Source organism: Takifugu flavidus, chromosome 12 (assembly GCF_003711565.1).
Source record: "Takifugu flavidus isolate HTHZ2018 chromosome 12, ASM371156v2, whole genome shotgun sequence".
Lineage (NCBI taxonomy): Eukaryota > Metazoa > Chordata > Actinopteri > Tetraodontiformes > Tetraodontidae > Takifugu > Takifugu flavidus.
The window spans coordinates 8,286,749-8,314,317 of NC_079531.1; the positions used below are offsets into that span (position 1 = coordinate 8,286,749).

Genomic DNA, 27,569 nt, shown 5'->3' on the forward strand with positions numbered 1-27,569 from the left:
TGAAACCCCGGCTGTTATAATACCAGCATGTGAATATCAAAGATTTCACACAGGGAGGAAAATGACACATTTGAGTTATTCAGAGATACATAACCATGATAAAGTGAGCAGGGGCTCAAAGGAAGGGATGACATCCTTAAATATTAGCTGTGATATGAAAATGGGCCTATCGAAATTTCCTTGTGTTTTTTTTTTTTGTTGGGAGGAAACCAGCGTGGGTTGATGGACAGCTGACAGACCGTGCATATGAAAGCTACCTTTATTGCAATAAAGTGAGGGGAGATGCAAAATTTTGGATTATACACATTGTGAGGTGACTCCAGGCAATAATGAGGAAGTAATGCAGGATTAGAATTAGCACAGAGGTGAATTAAGCATCATTTCAACAAGATGTTTCTTGAATTGTTTGAGAATTGTTCGAGGATTAAAGGTTGTGTTGGAAAAGCATAAAAAGAGAGAATGGTTAACTGAATGTTTGTAACTAAGAGTACATCTAAAATCACCGTGTGTATGTATATATATATATAATTTTTCCACCATGCAAAACAAACAAAAAAATTTGGAAGCTTATGGAGTTTAGAGACATTTACAGTAGTTGTTTTTGCATATGTTTTACCGCACTCCTGCAGGCTGTAACAGTAGTGTATTTTAATCAGAGTTCATTCTAAATTTGAATGCAAAAATCACTGGAAGACCATAACAATACACCTTAATTAAGTTGTATGGACTTAAGTGCATAAATAAACAAAATATGAATTAATTTTGGACTGAATAGCCACGCATCTTGGAACTGGGAGCCCTTTGTGTCGTATGATTTACAGCAGCGCTTAGAAAGGGCCACAAAACTTCTCCGACAATAACGAGGAAATGTTAATTACTTCACCTGCAACAGAGTCTCAGGGGAGAGAGAGATGACCTGCCTCTCACCACAGCAGCTAACAGCTGATTTAAATCTCAGGTATCAGCGTCTGACTAATTACTGAGCTGGGTTTCCCGACTCATGCTAAAGGTCAAACATGCTTCAGTAAACATGTTACACTAAGGGTTTAGTTTCACTGTGTTTGCTCTACAGAGTTAATTCTTTGCTGCAAGGTAAGTGTAAAGCTGCATTTCAACAGCGAATCCATTCGACAGCAGCGTTTCCATCTGGACTGTTTATTTGAACTATTTTTTCCTGCAACATTGGCTTTTAAAGCAACTGTTTTCTGGACAGTGTTGAGTTAAATGGGACTGGACGTATTTCTCACTTGTCAAAATATAGCCAGAACCTGAGAAGTTTTAAGTTTGCAGGCTAACCTGAGAGGACAGTTGGTTTATTTCTGTTTTTCACAACAAATCGAGAAAAAAAAGTACAAATAGCCTTATAGAAAAGAAGACGGCATCAATGGGTCATAAAAAACTCCAGCTTTGTCAGTGACATCTATCGTGGTCCCGCTGATATACGACCTCGCCGTGACACAGGTGTTGTGGGATCCACTCGCAACACAGTAGCTCCTGACAGTTTTAATAAATGACTTTATTAAAAACTTGCAGGTAACAACACCGAAGGAGTCACAAACCTCTGTGGCATGCAAAAAACAGCACAAGACCACAAAAGTCCAAATAAACACAAGGCAAAAACTCTTAAATGGGGACAGGAGGTTGTCAGGTTTACCAGGGCATCATCAGAGAAGAGAAGTTCAAGGCAGTCAGGGTCAAAGGCAGGCATTTTGCTATGGGAGTTTGCTTTAGGACCAAGAAAGGGTAGATTTTTAACACTGAGCTCTATGCCAATGGATTTTACTGATTAAAGCCTTTACAAATCACAGTGCTCTGTTGGGGCTCGACGGGGCTCAACTGTCAGTGGTTGTAGGGTTTCCATTAGTGGTCAGGTTTTTTGTACCAACTCAGGGTTCTAGAGGTGCTCAGCTGAGAAGTGTTGACTGGCATCACAACTTGAACCAGCCATTGTTAAAACCTCACACAGCTTTCTTTTTATTTGTTTTACTGTGAACAAAACAAAAATAATAATAGCTATGTACAAAGCCTGAGGTCCACTGCTGAGGTGCAGATGTTTCTGAGCTTAGTGGCCTATTACAGTAGTTCCACTGAGAACTACACAGCGTGACCTGAAGTGAAGAGGTTTATGAAATGTAAATGTAAAGCTAAGTGAGACCAGTGGCTCAGCTATGAATTGCTGCTATTAACCGTTGTTGGATCGCAATACCTCTCGTGTGTCACTGCTAATCCACGTGTTCTTTGAATGAAGACTTCAAGAAGAAAAATGCCAATTTTAAAATCTATTTAGCAATAGAACCAATTCAAGATACAAATATTACAGTCCTCCGGGCCAGTTCATAACCCAGTCCATTGCCGGGGCATACAGTCCAATCCAGTCCTTCTGCTTGGATGACCTTGTCCTCTTCTTCCGGTCCCATTTGATGTTGGTACAATCCTTCTTCTCCATTGTCTTCCCAGATGACCAGATCAAAGTTCACATTCTTCATGCAAATAAGCGAGTTTCTGAAGGATTTTCCCACTTACAATTACCATTTAAAAAAACATAAAGGTTAACAGTCCTAAAGCATAAATGAAACATACAAATGATAAATAACTGACAGCGTGAGGAGGTTTTCTATCCAAACAATCAGGTAATAAATTTGTGACTCATCGTGAGCTCAGTTAGAACATATGCAGGTGTGTTACAGGGATCACATCCTAAAATAACACAAGTACACTTTGGTAGTCCATTTATTCAGGTAGTGTTTTTATTGGAGGGACTATATTGTAAGTCAACAGTGAGTGGAGACCTTCAGTGGAGAACATGACGCTGCTGAGTGCGAGGGCAGAGAGCAGCCCCCGGAAACACGGCTCAGTTGCAGCGTTTGCTGCAAATCACCGGGATGCACTGCAGGTCCTTTGAACATACAATAAAGCGAAACATCACAGACATAGCCAACAGACATCACAGTGTGTTCACCATGTCATCTAGCAGCCCCTGGTTGTCAATGCATTCGGGTTACACATGAATAACACACTAAACACGTGTGTGTGTGTGTGTGTGTGTGTGTGTGTGTGTGTGTGTGTGTGTGTGTGTGTGTGTGTGCAGCCAATTAATGTTGAGTAATGAGCACCATCAGATGTGACTCCTGCTGTTTTACAGGTGATTATCTGCTGATTTCTGCACGTCCACTTTGCTTTAATGTATGTGAGCATAAACAGCACATACAGTATATATTCTGGTGCTTTGATATCAATGGACCAGAACCAAGACTTCTCCTCTCCAGTTTTGTTGCATACTCCCAGACTTTATCATCTTTAAAAGCTTTGGATTGAAGTCTTTCCACAATTAACCAGAACAATCTTGCAAATTAAATTCAGTTAATGCCCATGATTACATTTTCATGCCAAACATTTCATCTGGATTACATTTTGAGTTATTGATCCACATTGCTGTCTATTTAGTTCAAATGCTCTTAATCCCTAGTCTTATCCTCAACTCCTTTATCAGCGATATAAAAGTAAAACCTGCTAGATGTTTTCATCTGAGCAGCATTTCTGAATTTTAATGTGTCCAGCGGTTGCTCTGGGTGTGCAAATCCATCTGTTTGCCAGACTACAAAGGGGTTACAGCAAAGAATTCTGGTTGGGAGCTGAAGATGGTAAACCGGATGTCTGCAGGGTGAACAGAGAACAGGTGGGATGTAGGTGGAAAGGGTCAGTGGTGCAGCTCGCCACTGGAGACAGACCATGATGAGAGATTTGTGCTGTCGTGCAGCCCTTAAAAACTACAAGCTTATCACCTGGGACATACTTTATGAAGGAGTGTGGGCTCAAGTGTCAGACATTTATGCACAGCTGCCTAAGTAAGATAGTGTCTCCACCCATCTCTCTCTCGGCCTGGGTCTCTTCTCCTCTGCCTCCTGTGATACAGTGTTCAGCAGCACTGGGAGCTGCATTCAGCCTCCCTGTCAGTCGCGCCTGCCTGGGTTTAATTCCAAGAAACTTTGGAGTCAAATATATTTCTCAGAACGACTTTGTTAGAAGGCAAATGGGCTCTGTTGATTTCCCCACAAGGCAAGACTGGAGCCATTGCTGAGCAGGACCATTAGATAAAGCCGAGGCACAGTTGATTGCTCATAAATGCATATTGAACAAATTTGAAAAGCCTTTCTCCCCCCTCTCAGAGAGCACCGGTTTGCAGCTCCAATGCACAGTTTTTTTTGTGAGGACCATTCAAGACCCCCAATCACTGAACATCTGCCACAGGTCTCTGCAGGTTCCTGATTTTCCAGACCGATAGAAACGGCCGGGCTGATCGGCAGCTCGGCACACACAAAGACGGCCGGCCAACTCAGATAAATCCTCCCCAGCTAGAGTCAGAAATGCTCTTCACTGAACCGCAGTTTTGTCATAGCAGAGCAAAGCTGAGCAGGTATTTGCCGTGCACAGGACGCATTCCAGCCAACATTAGAGCCCAGCTACAGTCACACATCGTGCACTGTAATAATGATGACAACACGCAAAGTATTTCCCCCGTTCCATGGTGCTTTGTTCTGACTTTCATGTAACAACACTGCCATATTAATGTAGATTAAACATTAACTCACAAAGATCCAAATGAGATAAATCAGCCCGTCACGCAAGGCTGGATGGCTGCTGATTTGTGTCAGTCATGTTAATTTAAGTTGTTGAATGAGAAACTGACTATGATCACCACCTTTATCAACGTATCAAGGGGGATGTCGGTGCGTTCATTCTCATAAATGAAATGTGGACGAAAGAGCACGTCCCAGTTAATTGCGGAACGCTCTAATTACCTTTTGTGTAGCTTTTAACCTCTTTATCGGCGGCCTGTTTCCTGGTCCAACAATTTTATGTGCCGCAATAACAGGACAGCCTTGCCACACATTCTCTGTGCTTTATTTTACACCAGTTGCCTATACCTTTTTCTCATTTCTTTCTCTTTGATCCTTTCACCTCGCCATAGTTTCATCCCGCTTTCCTCTCGATACCTTTGTTCCCGCTCTATTGTCTGCTATTACTTCCCTCTCAAAAGTCCCCATCCTCATCACTTTTGTGGCCCTATTTTCACCTTTTTTCTTTTCCCCTCCTCATCTCATTTCCTCCACCCATTTTGTTTCTGTCATTTTCGTTCTGCCCATCGTCTCCCAGGATCACTGATGCAAGGGGGGTATCGGGTCAAGATCGGAATCAAAATCGTATCATTCAAAACTTTCAAATCACCATCCATCAGTCAAATACCAAACCTTTATTTCTTCTTGTTCTACCTGGGAGGAAGGGGGGGGGGGGTGTCAACCTCTTTGTCAGCTCAGCACTCTAATTGCGCTTTAAACACCAAATGCACTGGAATTACAGTGAGTCACAAAGCTGCTAATAAATACTGACAGTTAACAACTGGAAAAAGTGTGTTTTCAATTAGAGCAGCAGTAAGATGTGAAATCTCCATTGGAGTTGAGCCAGTTTTGAGCAACAGAGCTTTGCACTATTAGCCCCCGTTGAATGAAAACTCATTAAAACACTAATATTTCTTAGTGTTCATTACCATCAGTAGTTATTATCCAGAGAAACGATATTTTCCTCCATTATTAGCTGTAGAAGTTGGTAAAAAGTTTTTTTATTTTTTTTTTTCCACAAGCTCTCTCCTTTTAATGTATTTGTCTCTGTGTTTAGAAGTCCGAGGAATTTAAATCTGAGGCTTGGGAGAGAAAGTAAAATAGGTTTAATGGAAGGTGCTGAAGCGAGAAAGTCTCAGAGCGGAGTGGCATCTTCTCTCACACATTTATCATCCTTTTCTTTCCCACATGGAGACACATACATTCCAATGTTCACCTCAAACCGGAGGTTAAACATTCTTGGTGGTGCTTTTTAAAAATGGGCCAGTGTTTCCTTTGGCTAGGATTTATTTTTGCCCCCCCACCCCCCCTCGAGTCTGCGTGGGGATGGTTTTAGCCCTTAAAATGTGTGACTAATTCAAACTGTTGCAGCTAATTAGTTTCTCTCAGGTCTGCGATTGTGGACACAAGCGCTCGCATCCGTAAGCACACTCGATTAAATGAATAGATGTTAAACCAGGTGTCGCTCTGATTGCTCCGCTGAGTTTGCCGACATGCAAACTACAGGTGCTTCTCCCCCGAGCGTGCCCTGTCATAAATAGAGGAGCACAGCTGTCATCTGGGGGGGCCGCCGACCATTTCCCCACAGCACTATTGATCTGTCTTGTCAGGAATGTCCACGTGCACGTCCAAACCCTCTATCTTATCATCCAGATGCTGTCCTAATTTCATCCCCTTGATGGAAACGGGTGACATCAGATTGACTCCAATGTGAGCAGGAAGCTGAAATGATTTCAAATTAGCTGCTCGTTGTCATGGAGAGAGGGACGTTGCACTGTGCTCGAGTGTTGCTCCCGTTGTATTATATTCAGCCGCGCAGAGTAGAACTTACTTATTCCTCATCTCTCCCCCAGCTGCTCACCCATCTACTGCTCTCCTGTTTTCGCTGCCTCATCTGAAGCTAATCACCAACAGTTTGGTCTTTTGTGTCTCCATCAAACGCCTCATGTTTGCTGGCCAACTGTTTGTCAGGATCCATGAGCAGAATTGAGCTGTTTGGGTGGTGTAAGTCAAACATTTGGCTGTTTTCCCAGAATTGCACTGTGTAAAGTCAATCAAAGCCCAGTATTTTTCTTCTACCCTTAGTAAACATCACGTAAACTGCAGAGGCCTTTGATTTTAGTTTGAATTCTTTGGTTCGTGTGGTTAAACAACACAGTCTTATTTTTTCCCTCTCTTTTGAATAAAGATATGCTCTGAAATAGAGTCGTGGCGGCAGGCAGGAAAACCTCTCCAGAGGAAAGGTACTTTTTTTTTTTTCCTATTTTGAACCTGCTGATCAATGAGATAGAGATCTCGCAGTCAATGTTCCACTCGCCTAAAAGGCATCATGGGATCTGCTGCCCACTTCATCTTTATCAGCGGTGCGCTTCTGCTCTGACTGTGGGGACCTGCGGGATCATTACGAGCGCAAATAGAGATCTGGCTGAAAGAGCCGGGGTTGGAAAATGGTTGGCTGGCTGAATTTGACACACTCCTATCACCGGTGTCTTATCTCTTGTCTTTCTCTCCCAGCACACATCTTTCTGCCTCTGTTTAATGCCAGCAGCTGGCCTCCTAAAAGCTCCCATGAAGCATTTGGTTCAACGGGAGATCAGGTAGAAATAATGGCCTTCCACCTGCCCTTCTCCATCGTTGGCCACCTCGCAACATAAGCTCTGCCAGCTCAGTATTCCAGCCTTGGCATCACATTGTTGACTGATGGACATTGTCTCCAGCAGCATCTGTTCTCAAACACGCAGTGGCAGCAGAGCTCTCTGGCCTGCAGGAGTTGGTGTAAAGCTCCACACTCGGATCTGCCAGGCGTATCGGCGGATACAACGTTAAACAAACTGCTCTGGCCTCAGCTGACCTTGCGTTCAGATCCGAGGCTCGATGGCAGATCTCCACTTGGCTGTGGCGTTGACTGGTTTTCAGGGACAACGCCATGTTTTTTTCCATGACAAGCTTGTGATGGACGCTAATTGATAGCCAGGTCAAACTGCTGTAAAGAAACATTTCACTCTAAGTGCAGCAGCCATCCCTGACACGTTCCAGAACCCATAAAAATGCATCAGCGATTTACTAGCATAGAGTTTTGTTCTGCTGTCCTTTGGAGTCCAAGCCAACAGATGTAGACGCTCATTATATCTCTGCACTCCATATGGCACTGCCGCACCTCCACCTCCTGTTAGGCTCTCCAGCTCCGGCCCCCTCCCAACAGGCTCCCATTATGTTCTGAGCAGACAGGTAGCAAAATAACTCAGGTACTTGTCAGCTCAGCCACCGTGGCAACGCGATGCTTGTTTTACCGGTCGCAAGTGAAATGGGCTTTAACGTTCACTGTGTCTCAAATTAACGATCTCCTCAGTAATGGCCGGGCTTGGAAACGACACAACCTGGAATATCTAGACAAGGGTGGTATTGCTAGGCCTGTAACTAAGTTGAAAAAGTGTGTAAAAGTGTTTTTGTACCTCTGTTCATAATTTGTTCTGTGAGAGTTAAATGCTATAATTAGAGCAACAGTTGTATTTCTTTCTAGCATAAATGTAAAAAACTACCCGATATATCATTGGCTTTGAATAGGAATACTTTGAGGCGGCAGATGATGATCAAAAGCATTTTATTCTGCCAGAAAAGAGGAACATTCTACAAAGACAGTGGAAGGGAAGCACAGCACCCGTTATGCTGTCTCTCTTCAAGTGTTGCTGCCACAGCGGCTGTTTGCATAGGTTCCATGTAGAGCTTTCATTGCATTTAGATTAAGGCCAGTTGGATGTTTGCAAGCTCTAAGACCCTAAATAAATATGAATAAATGCGACCGCTTTGCATACAGAACCGTTCATATTCATATATTCATATATATGTGTGTGTGTGTGTGTTGCAATTCTAATTAATACAAAGTAGTTATTTGAGTTCTCACCCAAAATGCATTTGGATTCGGTCCCTAATCATCAAATAATGACTGCTGCTTTAACCACCTTGACTTGCGGTTCTAATGACAAATAAATGTTTTAATTTAAAAATAATACATGGGAGCCATGGTGGACACTTGAAATGTGTTAGTGGCCCTCAGAGAGCAGAGCCAAGCTAAATGCTCTGTAATGGTCTGTGTGTTATAAAGGGGGAAACATGAGCCGCATTGCCTTTGACAGCAAAATCTAATTTAGCACTGCTAAATTGAATGAGTCCATTTAATGAGTTCGGATCCCTGCCCCATCTCCATTCCTCTCCCGTTTATGTTTTCCTGTTTGCCTCTGTCGTTCAGCCCAGTGAGACTGCTCTCAGCGCTCTATCCTCCATGTCTTGCGTTCGCTCCCTCTCTATACTTGTCATTCCTCTGTGCCTCTCCATAGCAACGGTATTTAGTTCTGCATATTTACCTGAGATTGTCATCCTTTGCAATTTTGGGATTCAATTATCTTAACTCCCACACCGCTGGCGGCACCGCTGCCACAAGCAGCTGATTTTAAAAGACATTTACATCTAATTCTATCCTGTCAATTGCATCTACAGGTTGTTCAAAAAAGAAAAACATCCTTCACTTTAATCTCACCTGCTTCTTCTGTTTTTATTGATGCCAGGATGATGAGGAGAAGTTGTTTTGTCTCTGGAGACACTGAAAATGTTTTAAATAGAAATATGTAATTTACTCCAGCTTGGTGAATCAACTTGAAGCTGAGATGTTGAGATGCTGATTCTGACTTTCTACGTTCTTCTTGGTCCAATCCAACCAAGATGGTACTTCAAGCCTCACCTCTTGCTAATTGGGGGGTGTCAGAGACTTGGCATCAGATGATAATAGCACAAACCCACACAAAGTTAGACTGAGATTGTTGCATTGTTGTTCAGACCTATTTTTCGGATTCATCAATTGGCAGTCTGAGATACGGCTACACATAAATGACCTGGGGTCACAGTTATTGCTGTTTAATGTGTACAACTCCCCCCCCTTCCCTCCCAAAAAAGAGATGTTGCCCTGTAGATATGCAAAGAGAACTTTAAGAATGTGTTAAGGAAAATCAGGACAGTGTCAGAAAAATTAAGAGATTGGACACAATGTTGGGCTCAGTTCACCAGCAGGGTGTAAAGGGATTACACAGGTTTTAGGACTCTTGGAAGAAAGAGTGTTGGTGCAACAGGAGCTGTCAGCAACACCCAGACCTCCATCAATCCAAACACCCAGGGACTCCATTACACCCTGATGGACAGAGATGAAAAAGCAATCAAGGGTGTATGGGAATGAGGGCTGAAGGAATGTATGGACGGTGGAAAGCGCAAAGACAGGCAATCTTCCATGATGAAGAGGGCCCCCTTATTTTCCCTCCTCGCGGACCCAGCATGTCCTCCCACATCCCCTTCAAGCCCCGCTGCACACCACTGCAAAGCCGGACCAGCAGCCTGACCCGACAGCTGCCACGCTCCTTCGCACCGTGGCTCTCGCCACCGCGAGCCCTTGGAGGATCGTATCGGCTCGCATCATCTGATGAACTGAAGCAGAGGTGGATTTCTTTGGAGAGAAATGAATGGAGGAGGCATTTGAATTGAGGTTGAGCGTAATTTACGATTTTCAGCAAATTCGCTGCAGTCTGGAATTGTTGTCACACTTGGGGAGAGCTAAAGGGGGCAATTGTTGCTGCCGTTTTTCCTCTTTGCCTGCAGATGAGTCCGTGTTAGAACTCTCGGCACAACGAGAGGGTGGCCAAAGAACTTATTTCAAGGACAGATATTTGTAATGTTCCAGCAAATCGACCCTGAGACAATATAACAGTAATTTATCCAAAGACAAACGGGAAAACCTGCATAGTTATCGATTTCCTGGAAACTGTTTCAAAGGCAGGGCCAATCAAAACATTAGCTGGATTATTATCTACAAAACTCGAGACTGTGAGGACCTGGATTTTGATGAAGGGGCACCGAACTAACAATCCAAATGGAGAAATTATAGCAGTGTAGGTAAAGATGAATAATACTTATTGTGACTAAGCGCTGTTATATTAGAGCTGTTTCATTTTACCCAAAAAAAGAATTTTCTCAAATCACCACTCTGTCAACCAAACAGGCACAACTGTTCTTGCTCTGGGATAAAGTGTCTTAAAGAACGATTAAAAGCAGCCACACAGGCTGACCTCAGTGTCTCCGTGCAGGTGCCCTATGTTAAGGTGGCTCCAGAGGACATCCTCAAGGTTCACTATCCCCGCTTCACCACTCTGGACCTGCGACCGACCAACACAGACATCAGCCTGGCCGTGGCCGGCCTCCTCACCTTCTTCAACAGCACCACCACCTGCCTCATCTGCGCACAGGCCGACTGTAAGTACAGCATAAACGCGTCGTTACAGCTGGAGAGAAAGCTTGCATGTCAACAGAGTAAAGACATTAAACATATGTGAAATGTTTGCACATGCTGCAAACAGGTGCAGGGCTTATCGGTGTGTTGTGACACATTTCCGTAGAGAACTCGGGCTGTCGTAGCACCCCTGAGAATTTCAGCCCTGAATAAATTACACATCATACTTTATCCTCTTCCACATAATAAAGCTGTAGCATGTTGGCAATTAATGCTGGCCGTTCTCTACTTTGCAGACAGTCATACTGTTAAACCACTGCCTAAGGTCAGAATGAGCCTGTGTAAATGAGATGGCAACTATTTCCGTCAACTTCTTATTAAAAGGTGCTCAACAAATTCAAAAAACACTGCTCAATTAAGTGACCTGAAAAGAAACTCGCAAATCTCTTTGAAGGAGGGTGGTTTGTAAATAGGAACTGAGATCAAATCACAGCCTGTTCCCACCCTCTTGCGGTCTAACAAGCCGTAATTACAAATCCCAAGACAAAGGGTTGCGACCTTGACTGACCTCTGCTAGCCCTTCTCCTGATCAGCACGAGGCTGTGAAATAAAGGCTTGAATCGTTAGCAGCTCTGAGGTCACACTGAGATAGTGTGGACCATCCCGTCTGTCTTAATTCTCAGTTCCAGTCTTTTATCTTTCTGTAGCTGTATCTCAGACCTGCTTTCAGAGCCCAGTTTGATTCCTGCATGACTTCAGGGAGAGGCTTGTTCTTTAAAACGCCACATTTATATGTTAAAGAGAGATGTCAGCATGTACATGTGTATCTCTTAATCACAGAGGGAGGCTTCTGCTGGAGTCAAACAGGATGGTGCTCATCAGTAGCTCTTGCATCAGTGATGGGAGGCCTACACAGTCCCCTGCCTCTACAGGAGTGGTTAAAGAGTCTGTAAGGGCTGTGAGTAAGATAGCAAACTAAGAGAGTTATCAGCAAAACTGTCTAAAAGCAGCATCGCACCAACATGCCACCATGTGACATATGGTGCCTGCAAAGGTTACGGAGAAAAGGTCTAAACAGACTGGGCGTGCCCATCAGAATCCTGTTTTTCACCACGGCAGCTCTTCAGAGAACAGTGTAGAATATAAATATCAGGCTAGAGCAAGCGTGTCTTGAAAGATAGCATCCTGCTGCTATTAAAATAGCTGCACAGCCAATGAGGTAAAGAGAGTATCAGAACGATAACAGTATTGTCACTGAGCAGACATGTGTGCAGTCAGGTCCGTGGCTCCTAGTGTGATCTAAGAGATGTGACTGTCACTAAAGGTTAAGTGTGTGGAGACCTTTCATAAAGTACAAATGGTTATGTAATAAAATCTTCATAAATGCAGTAAAGACACAACTGTGTAGCAATCACAAATGACCCACAATGTTGTAGCTGTATTTTAACATGAGTTGTGTAACATCCTCCCTCCAGTTTCTGCTATGTCTCCTTTTTGTTCTGTAAAAATTCACCAAAAGACTTTATCCTTTCCTCTCCCAGTGGCTTTAAAGGATAAGACTTCCGATAAAAGTCCCCTTCTGGCTGTGTGGGTCAGTCAAGAGGTTCTTACTTTGTGTCAGCGGGATAAGAAGCAACTGGACAGGAAATGAAATGGAAAGAAGAGTAATGAAATGAGGGTGGTGGGGAGATGAAACACAGCCGGGCCTTTTTGGGCATATGTGGGAGAGGTGAGCAGTGTCGGTGGGGCTAATGGAAGAGGTAACCACACTAAAAATATGCATAAACATTGGCTACAAGAGGCAGCCGGTCCAGGAAATGATGTGACCTTATTGATTTGAGCTCTCCCAGCCTCCATTTATTCAACAGGAAATGCAGCACATGGCATCGTGCCTGTGTTAGTGTGGTCACCACAATGGTTTCAGCGAAAGCCCATCTGACTCTGGCTCCAGCCTGTCCAGATTTCAGCCCCCCCCCCACCGGATCCTCAGCGGCACGCATGTTCAGTGTGCCGTTGGCAGCCTGGTGTCCGTCGCTCGTCCACTTGTGCTGGTATCATAAATCACCCGCAGCAGTGACAGACTAATAGAGCGTAGCCAATTCATGAATATTTTGAGGGTGAGGCAGGGAGAGCGGTGTGGCTGTGCCCAAAAGCACCATGCACGCAGCCACAGGCATTAATCTAGCTAACCTTTAATATTGATGGCTCTGTGCTGGAGCACTTGGCCTGTCCTGTCTCTGCGCTGGACTTTCTGGTTTCACATGATCCTCACCTGCGCATTTAAAGATAAACTCAATTAATACATTTTTCCTACAAACCACACTGTGCAAACCACAGACGACCCCGTACACACAGCTCAGTTGCTCTCTGGATGTGAGATTAGTGCAGGTGATCGGTGCAGCTGCCAGCAAGCGAGAACAGCGACAAGCTGTGAAATGTAACTGGCGCTACAGTACAGGTAAAACCGCTGAAACAGCAAGACACAAATTACTTTTTTTTCCATTTTAAAAGGCACAGTTTGATAGCATGTTATTCCATTTGAGCTCCCCGCAGTGAGCGCTCTATAATAGTTAGACAGAAAACCAGCACTTCCACTACTGGCTCTATCAGTTGATGCTGGACCCTCCTCACGTCTCCTGCTTCAATAATGTTTTGTCAGGATAATAAGTAAGTGCAGATTTAATTAAATAAATTGCAGCTCATTTTAGGACTTCCTGTCTGTCTTCTTAAAATTTGGATGGAAGTTGGCCTTGAAAGTCGATGACAGGGTTCCTCTGATTCTGGGCTTTGTGTGTGTGCAAATCTGCTGATTGTTCTCTGTAACAGCTCATTGGTCATCAGCTTTGACTTCACGTGTTGCTCTGTTTCTGTGACGATCCACCTGTTTTCAACAGTCCTTCATTCTAAAGTCATATTTCTTTGCTTTTTAATATTTAATGCACCAACAGGCCTTCTGAACCTGGAGCAGCTCCTCCGGCGGTTCCTCATCTCAAAGGAGACGCTGTCGGTGCGCATGCTCGATGACAGCCAGGACCCCACCCCTGTGCTGAAGGAGATACGAGACGACAAGACGGCCACCATCGTAGTAGACGCCAACACCACCATGTCACATATTATTCTGGAGCGGGTCAGTGTGCTTCTTATAGCAGCTGCGTCATTTATGCTCTGACAACTTTTTATGTTTATGTGCCGAAAAATTAACATTTTCATGACGCTCATACATTTCAAGTGAGACGTATCTGAAACCGCCAGAGGCTAAACTGTTCAGCGTTGAAATTAATTGTACGCGTCTGCGGAGAAGCTGGTTGGTCAGATTTTAACCACAGGAGAGAGGCGGCATATTTCCCCTGATGTGGAGGCTGCAAAACAGCCACAACACATTGGCTTTTTTCCCTGTTTTCGCACACCAAAGGAATATTCAGTGTCAATTTTACGGTGGACACAAAGAAACAGACATGTAAAATTAAAGGATAATTCAGTTAATTATATTTATCAAACATTTTGCAACAATTATATGCATGAAGTCAAAGTCTGTATACAAAGTCTTTAATTAATTTGGAAAGCAGTCACATTTATTGAAATTACAAGTGACTGGAGTGTGTTCTAATGTTTGCGTTCCAAGCTAATGAAGTGGAACGATCCTTCAATTTTAATTCATTATATCTCTTGGTCTTTCACATCAACACGCAGCAAAATGCAACTATGAATGCAGCCTGTGCTTCCGTTTCCTGTGCTTATCCGTATCGCCAGCTAAAAATGTGAGGCCCAGAGGTTTATTTCAGATTTAAAGATTTCCAAATTCGCCCGGCGCTCAGTGGGATGCACCTATCTGATGTCCACAAGTCACTTCATTAACTCAGGAGCACGTTTTCATCTGAGCCTGCAGTCCCCAGTCAGGTGGTCGGCTCTCATATGTGTTGATTTTCTGTCTCATAAAAGTAGCCAAATGCCAACTTTGTGGTCAAAAGCTTCAGCAGGTTTGGGCTGAAGGCAGGACGCGTATCTCCGGAGTTGATTGGGAGCATAAAACACCTGAATTCTTGGACTCAAACTCAATCAGGACATATAAGTATCTGCTCGTGTTTATGAAGAGCCTTTAAGGTATCAATAACATCAGTAGCCGTGGAGGCAGCAATGTTTGGCTGCAGCATATGGTCCCTTATTTATTAATACACAGCTCATTATTTCTAGATCAGGATGGATGGCCCACTAGACACATTCTGACAATAATTGGAGAAAGAAGGAGAGAAAGAGAGAGAGGGAGAGACTTTAGTGAAGTGAATGAGGGGAGGAGATGGACAGAAAGAGAAGCATCGTCCCTTTTCTCGCTCTCTTTCTCCCCCTCTCTCTTATAGTCTCAATATACTCCCAATCTCTGACTTCAATCAAGTGTTCAGTCACCATGACAACCCTGGCAGCACTCGGCAACAGAGTGGCAGTCCACAGTGGGACTTCTTGCTTTTTCCTCTTTTGCCATCCCCTTTCTGTCCCTTCAGCTGCTCTTTTCCCTGTCGTGTGAGATGCTGAGGAGTGGTTTTCACATTGGATTTCTCACACCTTCATCAACGTCTGCCTCAAACTTTTGTCTCTTTTACATGTCCGCCTGTCTGTCAGGAGACACTCTTGCAGCGGAGTGGTGGAAGTCGGCTGTCCGTTGACTAATCTGGAGTTGCCAAACATATCAAAGCTGCCTGCCGGCATACTTGACATTCTCTGATTATGATAATCATGAACGGCCAGTCTGAAGGGACAGAATTCTTTCATCATGCAAAATCACCCCCCCAAACCACACAAACACACACACCCATGCCTGTTTACATCTCACATCAACCACCCCTTCAGACAAAGGTCTCATTCTCTGAGGCTTTATGTTTTAAAAGGGTGTTGGTCAGCAGTGTTAGTGCTCTGAATGTAATCTGGTTCATTCAGGCCTTTGCTGCTGTTGCAACTGAATGGGACAGTGAGCCCATGTCCACCAGCCGTGCACACACTGAGCACAACAATGACAGGATCAAAAAGCTATCAGGCTTTGAGTTAAAGTGGAGCCCCTGGGGACGGTTTTCTTCAGCTACTTATTTTACTGGCTATGAAAATCTGATCATTATCTGATTATCAGATGATTCAAGTGATCCTGTAAACAGCATAATGTTTTTTCTTTATCAGACAATGGTAGTTATCTGATTATAAGAAATCAGATTAGGAGCCCTAGATCTCTCACTAATACCCTGATGCATGTATACCCATTAAGATGATTAATGTCTTTTTTTAACCTTTGCACATAAAAAAACAAAACAGAACACAAAAGTGATAAAAATTCCTTCATGGTCTTGTAAACAGGCTAACTGACCAACAACTGACGGCACTTTTAGCCATAACTGTTCTAGAATATTACTCAGTGTGTGAAATACAGGACCTGTTGAAGATGTTTTATGGATCAAACTATATATTTACCAAAAAGCCTCTTTAAAAAAGTGCAGAATCATAAAAGTTGAATTTAAAACACATAAATGGATCTTTGCTTGGACCATAGCGCAAAAGTAATGTTTTTAAATGAAACAGTAAATCAGTGGGGAGAGACTTTAAATATAAAATCTACATTTTCTGTTGTTTATCATAACGTGCACTGCAGATATGGAAACCACTGTCCTGCTGGTTTTAATTTTAACTAATAACACTGATGAAATGAAAACTATGAAAAAGTTCAGGTCGTCCTTCATGACTGCTTCTCACTGTGACTTTGATTTAATCAAATTAGGAGGGGGTGCTGTGCAGCATACTAATTCAGCCCAGATATTATTGGCTGCACCAGAGTTGTCGGCAGAGGACGACCGACTCCTTTTACCTGGATGTGAATTGGACCTGACTGTTTAAGAGAGCTGCATACTGCCTTCACCACTTTTCTTCCCTCATGTCTCTATGCCATCTGATCCCCCTCCCCCTCCAGGCCTGTTTCTTTGACATCTGTCTTTCTATCCCTTTTGTACTGTACTTACCGCCTATTTCTTTTATGCCTCCTCTCCCTGAACTCATGTTTTCTGCTCCACAGGCCTCAGAACTGGGAATGCTGTCAGTCTACTACACATACATCTTCACCTCTCTGGTAAGCAAGCAGACGCTGTGCCCCTTTAGAGGTAATATAGATTTCACACCTACGCGAGCGCATCAGTGCTCTAATGTGCTGCTCTTGTCGTGTAATAAAACAGTGCACTTAATTAGTGGCCGGCACTTGAATGAATGATTTGAATGATTGGATGGATAGTGTCGAGCAGACTGGTGATAAAACAGAGAAGATTTATGGCAGAATTTCATGGCTGTGAAGTCCATTTTCTCCCTCACTGCATGTGACTGGAGACTAGACTGGTGCTGCTGAGGTTTTAGTGGCTTCGGTCACTGTTCAGTTGCCTACTCTGGCTGCAAGTCTGTAGCATAAATAAATCGTGACCATTATTTTCATCTGTACCAATTTAGCTGATTTTATTAAGTGAATAATAGCAGGAGCTAAGCTACATATTAGGTCTTGTGAGGTGCTGGACTACCTACTTGGACATTTTTACTTTGGAGTACACACTTTTCACCATTGGCTAAAATGAAATGCATTGTGGGACACCTAGTTACTCCAAGTCCAGACTGGCCCCGACTGGTGAGTACTTTGTGGAATGAGAAACACAAGTACACATCCGGGAAGGTTGGGAAGGTACTTGACAGGTTGAGAACTTGGAGTGGGAACCGTACCTGGACCACAGTTGATGATGCTTCACAAGAGTGTGAGAAGGGAAGGATGGAGAAATACACATAATAAGAAATGCATTCCAGCTTCTTAAAAATTACGTATTTATTTGTGTTTTTGAAGTTATTATTACTATGCAATTCACCCACTATGTGTTCTTCCCTCGTATTTAGTAAATCGTGCTTAGTAAAGTTTAATAAATGTTTTCTTATTCTCATCATAGACAAATCCCTTTTTAGCTTGATGTCCCTAAATCTGTATTAAGTGACATGAATATACACTCATTTATAACTGTTTTTCCTATTAAATTGGCGGAGATGCAGCTCATTTGGAAATAGCTGTGAGCTGAAAATCCTAAACGCAGGAAATACATCACCATCTCTGATATTTCTCTAATTACTCTAATGATTCAAAGGGTCGAGAGAGCCACGATAAATCACTGCGGTAGGACGCATATCTGCCTAAAGTAGATCACTGCAAAAGGTGACTGGAGAGGAAATCACCAAAAACACAAAATCTACAGCACCTTTAATAGAATATTGTCACTCAAAGCTTCATTCAGGTTATTTAGTAACACACAGTAAATGAGATGAGCTGCAGCGCCGCAGACCTCAGTAGTGGGACTGACCCCAGCCCCGCCGTTAATCATTTTTAGCTGGAACACTGCAGAAACTGATGACATTATCATAAAGATAGCACTTTGTATCTGTAAGTTCTCTCGTAATTGAAATAAATGAGGTTCAAAACAATGGCCTGTAATAGCCCTGCAGGGATGATTCATATCAAGCTGTTTTATGAGAGCGGCGGGGCCACTGTGGTGCCCCTCCACCATGGTTTTCTCCCCTCCATTGAATCACTCCACACCATTTCTTTAAAGACGGCCTTTGTCCCAGTGATTGCTTTGTCATTAGTCAAAGAGCTAACATCGCTAAAATGGCCGGCCAGCATGCCGCCGCAAGCCTTGGACATAATGCGTTTCCCACGTGGGGGGGAAGCAAAAACATACTTGTGTCATTTAGTATTAAACAATGACAATTTGATGTCAAACTTCTATTTGATTTGACTTTAGTCTAAGATCATTAAAATGTAGAGATGGGTTTTCAAGCTTTTCCTCCACAGAAATGAAAAACTGATTCACATCTTTCTATAAAAACATTTTTTCTTCATCTTTATTTTTCTTGTACCAGAAACCATCAAGTTCACCAGCAGATTGTTGTTGTTGTAGTTGTCTTCCTCAAGACTCTCATCAGCTACTAATTTTGTTTGGGAGATTACTGCTTTAGTAAGAATAAGGCGTCTTCCTCGTTAAGGCGTTTCACAGCCCTGATAACACACAGATGAAGCAACATGTAACTCTACTTATTTGAGGCAACAACATATAAATCAGATGTTAAGAAAACAGCAGAAATCAAGCAAAATTAACATCTTCCGTCTCGGTCGTGTTGAGCGCAGGCTTCCGTGCTCTTGCTCTTTAATGGTTGTGGATTTTCCAGTCAAGATATTTCCTTTATCTTTGTGAGGACAATAACCTTTCTGAGCGTAGTCAAAGCCTACACTTATCACCTTAATGCTTCACCCTGTGCCCTTTAGCAAAAGGTTTTCCATAATTTGGCCTCTGACTGGTACATTTACTACATCCTAAGTGAATGAATGATAAAAGTGAGGTCATCAGAGAATTGAAGTATCGCTTGAAGTTCAAGAAAAGTGAGTTTGTTTATTAACTAAAACCTCTTTTGGCTGCCTGCAGATGCTAAATTCATTTCTCAGATAATGTTTGTTGACTAGCTGCCATAGAAACACAGCTACATATATCATAGAGTTCCACGGAGAAGAATTTCGCTTAGTTCAGGTAAATTTTGAGTTTCTGATAGCGTCACCGGCTCCAGACTTAAAATTGAGATTCCTGTTGAGGTTGATCAAAAGAGCAGCTAATCCATCTGAATAGCTGTCTTGAGGTCTCAGCTTTGAGATGGTGATAATTACATGATGGGAGAAGTGGAGTTATTTAGATTAATGTAGAGAAATTTCATTGCTGCAGTAGGAGCTGATCTGGGTTTCACTTCTTCTTTGAGTTGGAGTTGAATTCTGAATAATAATGAGGACTCATTAATAATTTACAGGAACATTTTTCCCTCATTATATGGGGAAGAGTACAGAAAACACAGTAGATATGTGCTTAATGTAGTCAAAATACGTGATTACCTCAATTGCATTTTTATTTTTGCTGTTATTTCTAAATCAGCCCCATACCTTCATGTGCTTATTGTAAGATGAAGGATTCATAATAAAACATCTATACGATACAAGCTTAAAAAAAAGGAATGAATGCACCACAACTGCTGCTGCTGTAATGCATAATTGCATTTCTGGGCCATTTGTTGAATTTATTTGGAAGCATCTTGCATAATTATCTTCAACACACACGCCACCTCTCCCTCCCGTTTCCCACTGCATTTGTCTGCGGCCTGTGCTGACACTTCATTTATCTCCCCTCCTGACGCTCCTGACTAATGACCTGCCACAATGCTCCTCTGACTAATCTTTTTCCGCCCCGAATCATCTCGAGACGCCCGTCAGCGCCCGCACTCAGCTGTCCGTCTGTCGGTTCTGGGTTTTAATCACGCTTGCTCGTGGATTCGACTGCTTTTGGGCTTCATTAGGGTTCGGTTTGTTTGTCATACCCAGTACTGCGTGGACGTGATTCATCTGACGTGAGAGATGGATATTCAGCTGGCTGCCATGATAACTCATCATACTGCGCTTATGTGTTCCAGTGGGTCTGATATTCACCAAGTATGTCTCTGATCGTCTTCTCTAATGCGCTCTTCCTAATTGTGTGTGTTTGTTTACGTATGTGTTCGTTCCTATCTAGGGAAGCAGTCCATTTATTACAGGGCCTCTGCAGAGAAAATACAATACAGCCCTGTGAGCTGTTTTCTTCTCTCCTACCATGAAGCCCTCTTAATGCTGGAGGGTAATATTCTGGCCTTTAATTGTGAGATCTCTGGCAATCTGTTCTCTTGGGTCAGCACAGAGAGGTATTTGAACAGTTATGTTCGATGAATGAGAGGGAGCGTCTCCAATGTACATGTGCAGCAGTGGATTGCTCGCATGTCCAGACTAACGTAGAGCCGCTATAAGAACCGCTGGAGCACGTGACACTGCTGCTCGGCAGATCCTATCTGAGTTATTTGTATCCAAGCTGCTCAGCGGGACTGAATAAATCACATCAAGCTGGCAGTGACTCATCATGTGTTGACAGTGTGCCTAATGTCGTTTGAAGGTTACGCGACCATGAGATCGGGCCCAGCAGAGCCTCGCTCCGCGATGTCGTTCCGAGTCTAGACGGGCGCCTCGCTCGCTTCCGTGCATGTTTGCATGCGCACGAAACGGAAACGCTCTGTGACACGACATGCGCAGCTGACATATTTTCCCATCTCCGGCGAGCCGGAGCCATTGGTTCGGGTCCCCTGCTTCCCACCTCCCATCCACGGAAGCCCTTGCGCCTGTTTATCTTCCCTCTTCCCTCCGCCCTCCCCTGTGATCTACTGTTGCGGATGTTCGCCCCAAAAGATCCGCCAGCACTCCCCAAAACGTCACACCTGAACAACAAAGCTCAGATAAACACACCGGTGTACATCTGGACTCATGCAACAGACCATTTCTCCATCCCGCCCTTAACACCCAGGCCTTTTCTGTCTGTCTGTCTGTCTGTCTGTCTGTCTGTCTGTCTGTCTGTCTGTCTGTCTGTCTGTCATTTCTGTCTGTCTGTCTGTCGGTCGGTCAGTCGGTCGGTCGGTCTGTCTGTCTGTCTGTTCGTTCTCTGGAAATGCAGGGATTTTTTTGTAGGTTCTCATTTTGACCTCCCTCACACATTGATTGAATCCCATATTTGCTCTTCTGTGTTTATAAGTAAGAGCTGATGAGCAGGTCTGTGTGAGTGATGGGTGGGGGGGCAGCTTTTACCTCTGCAGCGCAGCAGAAGCCGATATTGGACCGTTAATCCCTATTCTTTTGCAAACACCGCTGGGCTCTGCCATTTGTTCACGGCCTGCTGGGGTTCTGGACTCGACATGCTCCGTGCTTCTAATTATCCCTCCCAGCACCGTCAAACGATAAAATGCTTTATAATTAATGTGCCTCAGAAGAACAGATGAAATGTATTCTTGCCTCACTGACCTGCACAAACATACTCTTTTTTTTAAAAATGTATTTATTTTCCGGAGGCAAAATCAGGCTTCCTGGTCAAGACTAGATAAAAGTTGCTGGATAATAGTCACCTGCCCTTATACGCCCTTCTCATTTCACTACTTTTATTGGTACTTCTGTTCTGTTTATTACAACACCTGCATCATTCCATCTCTCCACTCTCTGTTTATCTGTAGGTGTGTCTGGCATTGATATCAATATTGTCTGAATGATAGTGAACTCAATTTCATAAGTTTATTGTTCAGGCTTGAATGTGAGCGAATGAATGAAGGAAGGGAATATACTGAAAGAGAGAGAATGAGAGCGAGGAAGAGACATCAGCTTTAGCCTCCATCTTGCACAAGTGCGGTGCAGAGGAGTTATAAATTAAACCAAAGTCTTGTCAGTCAAACTGCTTTAGAGGGCAGCCACTGTGACTGTGAAAATGATTGGGATTTAATTAATTCCCTACACAGATTATTCAAAGTTCATATTTGCTTGTTTGGAAACAGACTTTTGAGAATCAATCAGCTGAGTAATAGAAAAGGTAATAGGCTGTGTGGATGGTTACAACTGCATATAAACGCCGCCGTCATGTCAAGTGTGTTTTACTAAATAATGGGCATTTTATAACAACTTATTTTACTTCAAACTACATGATAATACTTTTTTCTTGCTGTGAACTCAGCCCTAGACAAATGCTTTATGGCTGTGGTGATATCACAAAGATATCATAATAACTCATAATTGCTTAATGATGCACTTGTGTATTCTGACGTGTACAGTAAATGGATGTTCATGTCTTCACTAGTTCATGAAGATTCATTAACGCTCGCTTAAGAAAATGCAATGCAAAGAGAATGCAATGGGCTCTATTCTACTCACTCACAGCACTTTACATTACAAATGTCACCCCCTCACCCTATAGAACATCCCCCATCCTAGGTTTTACAGACTTTTTACGCTGCTAAATCCAATAATAAAACTGAACAGCAACGGCAGCAGTCGGTGGGAGTAGCTCAGAGTGGCTGAGTTAACAATCACCAAAAATGCTCCATTCTTTCACTCTCTGTTAAAGTACTGCTCCACTTCTTGAGACTGCATCAATCCATTTCTCCTCTGTCCATCCATCCCTCCCTTTTCCTTCAGTTGCCATTTATTCTTCATTAGAGCTGTATGGGCTGCTGGAGGCATCTCAGCAGGCTCTGGGCGTGGGGCACTAATGCTCCTAGGGCAAGTCACCGGCGTAACACACCATCCACACTCTCACACCGTGCAGTTCCTAAAGAACACTTCTTTTCCCTCTTGCTGCCTCCTTTTGAGTGGGGCTCTGTTTCACTAAGCTCTTACCTGCATGCCCGTCAGTCTGCTGCTTCATTAACTTGTCTGAAGTCCTCATCTACAGTTGAGCTGCTGCCGTCTTGATTGCTCTCAGTCAGAGTTCTTCTCTCAAGCACTCTTCTTTTTCTACATTTTCTCTTAGAGTGACAGTCTGCATTTTTCACTTATTCACTGCCCTGCTGATCTGCCCACTTTTCCTCAGCCAGCAGTTCTAGGATTACTAACCTCTTGTTTCTATCTGCCTGCTGAGAGCAACAGTCTTTCTGGAGCTTCTCCAGTCCTTAGTGCATCTACTGTGATGGTGTAGCTCTTGTGTATGATTTTAACTACCTTTTATAAAACTAACAGTGTCAGGTATGATAACCAGGCCAGAGAAGTTCCTCAGAATACCTGGAGGGTCTCTTCTCCTTTTCTGCACCCTGAGATCTTAGGCTAAGAGGCAGAAAGGAGATCAAGGACAAGTGAGAACCCGTCAAGAAGGAGACAACCAAGAAATAGTCGATGATTTATCTAAAAAAGTCCTGAGTGATCTGGAATGGATCCTTTATCTGCAGGGGAATGAAGAGGAGAACATTGTGTGCAATGGAAACAGAGTGTGTGGCTGTGCATAGGTGTTCCTGAGACAGTACAACATCTAACAGCCATGTAGGCGGGTACGATCAAGTGACACGGATCACCGTGACCAGGTCGCTGTCGTCATTTTGAGTAATGTCTGTGCTGGGGACAGAGTCAGAGCCAGAGTCAAAATGGTAGACTCCTGTGGTCATGATGAAGACTTCCAGGAGCCAGACCAGTTAGCTAGTCTGTCGACATCACAGTGGTGGATCAGCAGAAGAAGAACAGTTATAATGGCACTTGATGTAGCAGGTGTGAAGGCAACATTAGGAACAAAGAGCTCCACAAACTTGGTGACTAAAAAGGGCTTGAGGAGGCGTTAACCTTAACCTGCAGTTATTTGCATTTATGCTTAGATCAGCTTTTAGGTGGGCACAAACACGACGAGACACACTTTCCTTCTGTCTTCACTTCCACAGGTGGACTCGGTGGGGGACGGCTCACTTTACAGCCCTGTCCATCTAACCCTTACTTCTCAGTACTTGAGCACTTGGGTTGGTTATAAATTCCTAAAACTCTGTTTAAACCTGTCATGTGCACATTTTCATCCCAAGAAAATGGATGTGAAATTCTTAATTCTGCAAATGGACATCTAAATTCATAGAAGTAGACTGTTCTGGTGTTTTTTTAATCGCAGGCTCTAACATTATTCATTATTCATGAGGCCCACACATTAATCCTTCATGGCTAATTCAGAAGGTTAACAAGTTGAGACATGAGGTCTCTTCATGTTCTGAAAAATATCATATGCATCAGGGTTGACGACGCACAAATACATATAGCACTAAAAATAGAAAACATAATAGAAAGGTTTTTTTTTACTGTTTTAAAGGTGAATGAAGTTGTCATACAAGCAGACTAAATCCTACAAGAAAAGAAATTTACATCAAAATCATAAATCTCTTCAGTTCCTTGGTGTCTTTTAATCTTACACGCAGTGATGGGGTGTAAAGCGTTTAGCTGGTTCTCCCACCTCTCAGCCTTCTCCTCTTCTGTACGTGTGAGGAGTTGTGCAGTATTGATTACTCCGGGTCCGTCTCGTTACCAGCGGCTCCCCTTCTAAAGCACATGTCTGCATGACTCAGTGTTGACAATTGCATTACAGCCTATTATCTTCTAAATCCCAGGGCTTTGGTTGCAGCTTACTGTGGGGTTCTTCTCTGGAAAGTTTATATTGCTTGCTGACTACATACCTTCCTTCCAGCGTTTTGCCCCCCAATCTTCTTTTATGCTCTTATTCTCCTTTTAGCGATTGAACAATGACTAATGCCTTTACCACCACAGTCGCCGTATTCAAGTCAAGTTATTTCATTTGAATTTTAAATGGCTGAGGCTGCAGATGTCCTGCTGTTATTAAGCTGTTAATTCCTGATTAAGTAATTAGACATGCAAAGTCATCTTTCATCACTTTAAATCCTATCCAGCTGTGAAAACATGACAGAGCGCCCATTTGATGGTCACCCCCCTGGCGTATTGGCTCTTCTTCATCAACATGTGTTTAATTGTGTGCTTTAACATACACATGTGACTTTGGATACAGGCTTTTATTCTTATTTTTTTCATCTAATTTGCAGACAGGATGTTGATTAGAGCCGTGTGAAGCGAAGACGACGCCCAGCTCTTTGCTGTTTTAATCAGCCTGATGGAGCTTTCATTCTAATTGAAGCGCATGACTCTATTTATACTCTGATTATCACTCCAACAAACAATGAAATCCAGATAGGACGCTCGATAGAAGATCAAGCGCAGCCAGTGAAGTTGAACACGCTCGATAGAGACATTAGTGATTGACTGTGAAATAAACGATACGCTGCGGTTTCATTTCTTTCTGTCATGGAGGCACATGCAGTCTGTTATCGACTTGTAATTAGAACATCCAACAATTCATTTTGTAAGATTTATGAAGTCCCCAGAGACAGAACAATTCAAAGCCTAAGGTGTATTCCAGGCTTTGGCCATACAGCCTGAGACAGGCTGGTGACGAAGTCCAAATCACGAGTCCTCATCTTCGCTCATTAGAGATGAGAGGGAGCGTCTCAATACTAAGTACGCAAGGAAGGACTTGGGAAATTTCTGCCATCTGCTGACTGAGGTGAAAGGCATTGTGGGATGCCAAGTAAAGAGAAGAAGGATAATAACAGAATAGAGCAGCTGCATCTATGCCAATTCTATGCCATAGATGGTCTCTGAATGTCTTTTTCAGTACCCTGAAGTCCACATGATCTGTTTTAGAGCCCTACTGTATTCATTCATTCCTGTGAGCTCCAAATAATTGTGCCCCGTAATCTGAACTAGATCCAGCACTGGGCACGTGTGCTGCCTGTGCTCAGAGTGAATGGGGCAAAGGAAGATAAAACAGAAGCTGAGTGACACAATAAACAAAATAAATCCAGCATCAGAAGAAGTTTGGTATCAAGCTCTGCAAAGACTATGAAGAAGGCAGAAACAACATGCAAAAGTAAATCCGCTCGGCGCTTCTAAATCTCTTTTATTGTAGGACAAAAGACCCGAGAGAGCCCATTTCTATTGTCAGTTCACAGAAACAGTGTTGAGGCTGTCACAGCCGGTTCTCCCTTATTATTAAAGCTGAAGTCAGTGTTATTTTACAACAAAGCAAATTATAAAACAAAATCATGTTACAACCTGCTTCCCATACATCCGCATTTTACTTTTCTGTTTTCTTACAGTGTAATCAGGAGAATCCCTGCTAATCTAGGGTGGTCTTTGAGGAAAAACCACTAGATAAAAAATATTATGAGTACCTTCCTCAATGCTTCTGCTGGGATTTGAACAATTAGCTTATTGGAAAAGACATTATTCTTCATATAAGAGAAGCTGGTGGGCTCCAAACCTGGAGTAAAGGTTCTCGTCCTAAGTCGTTGCCTCACAATTGCATGGTTGCTGTTGCAGGTTGGACGTGATTCTGTGGAAAATTGGATAAATTGTGTGACTTCATATTTCATGTGAACATGGTGTTATGAGACATACTGTATGTATGATGATAATGTTTATTACAAGTTGCATTAAATTAGAGGGAAATTTATGGAGATTTTAGACTCCAATGCAACTGTAGAAATGCAGACAGGGAGGAGAAGGTGGGAGTTAATAAAACTCAACGTGGCACTGAAGTGAGCTCTTGTGTGCAATATTGGGAAGAGAAAATTTAATAAATCATTTACATTTTTTACCTAGGCGTGATATTTTGTAATTCTCTCATCACTTCTCCTCCCTTTCCGCTTCCAGAACGTAATTAAGAGGCTGCAGGCGGCTTTAGAGCTCAGCCCCAGTTTGTACCCCTGACACAGAATGACTCGCTGCCAAAAACAGACGAACAATCCAGCTGTGAGAGCGTCGTCGGCGTGCGGCTTCATTCATCTGCAGGGCGACAGCCAGCCAGAACCCCCAAATCCTGTTAAATGTTTCCTCTTCTTGAGAAGGAAGCATCATTAATGAATGAAAAGCAATTCACAGAAAACGGTGAAAAGCATGCAGCACGTGTCCCGGGGCGGCGTGCCTGAGCTGTGGCGCGGAGCAGACCGGCCATTCACGACCCACTGAGCTGTCTGTGGCCCCCATGTTTAGCTGTCTGTGTCCCTCATGTTTAGCTGTCTGTGTCCCCATGTTTATATTTCAAAGCTTTTGTGTTTCGGTGCAATCACCATTTCCAGCAGCATGAAATCCTGTTTGCTAGCAGACCGGCAAACATCGGGGGCGAACAGGCTGAAGCATTTAGCTGCAGTTATTGTTTGGATTGCAGAAAGAGTTCGATCCATTAGCTGTAATCAAACACAACTTCATATTACTGTGTGCTAGA

At 43.2% G+C, this 27,569-nt stretch overlaps 1 protein-coding gene across 8 annotated transcripts in view; it reads left to right on the top strand.

The window, feature by feature from the left end:
- Window positions 1–27,569, top strand: part of grik4 (glutamate receptor, ionotropic, kainate 4) — a 170,317-nt gene that overhangs the window by 101,057 nt on the left and 41,691 nt on the right. For all 8 annotated transcript variants that reach the window (XR_008953001.1, XM_057049638.1, XM_057049637.1 and 5 more), the window contains 3 exons: window positions 10,742–10,907; window positions 13,833–14,011; window positions 16,931–16,984. Coding sequence is in view for 7 of the 8 variants with exons in the window: in XM_057049638.1 (XP_056905618.1) it covers window positions 10,742–10,907; window positions 13,833–14,011; window positions 16,931–16,984 (399 nt within the window). In the remaining variant the exon portion in view is untranslated. The remainder of the gene's footprint in view (window positions 1–10,741; window positions 10,908–13,832; window positions 14,012–16,930; window positions 16,985–27,569) is intronic.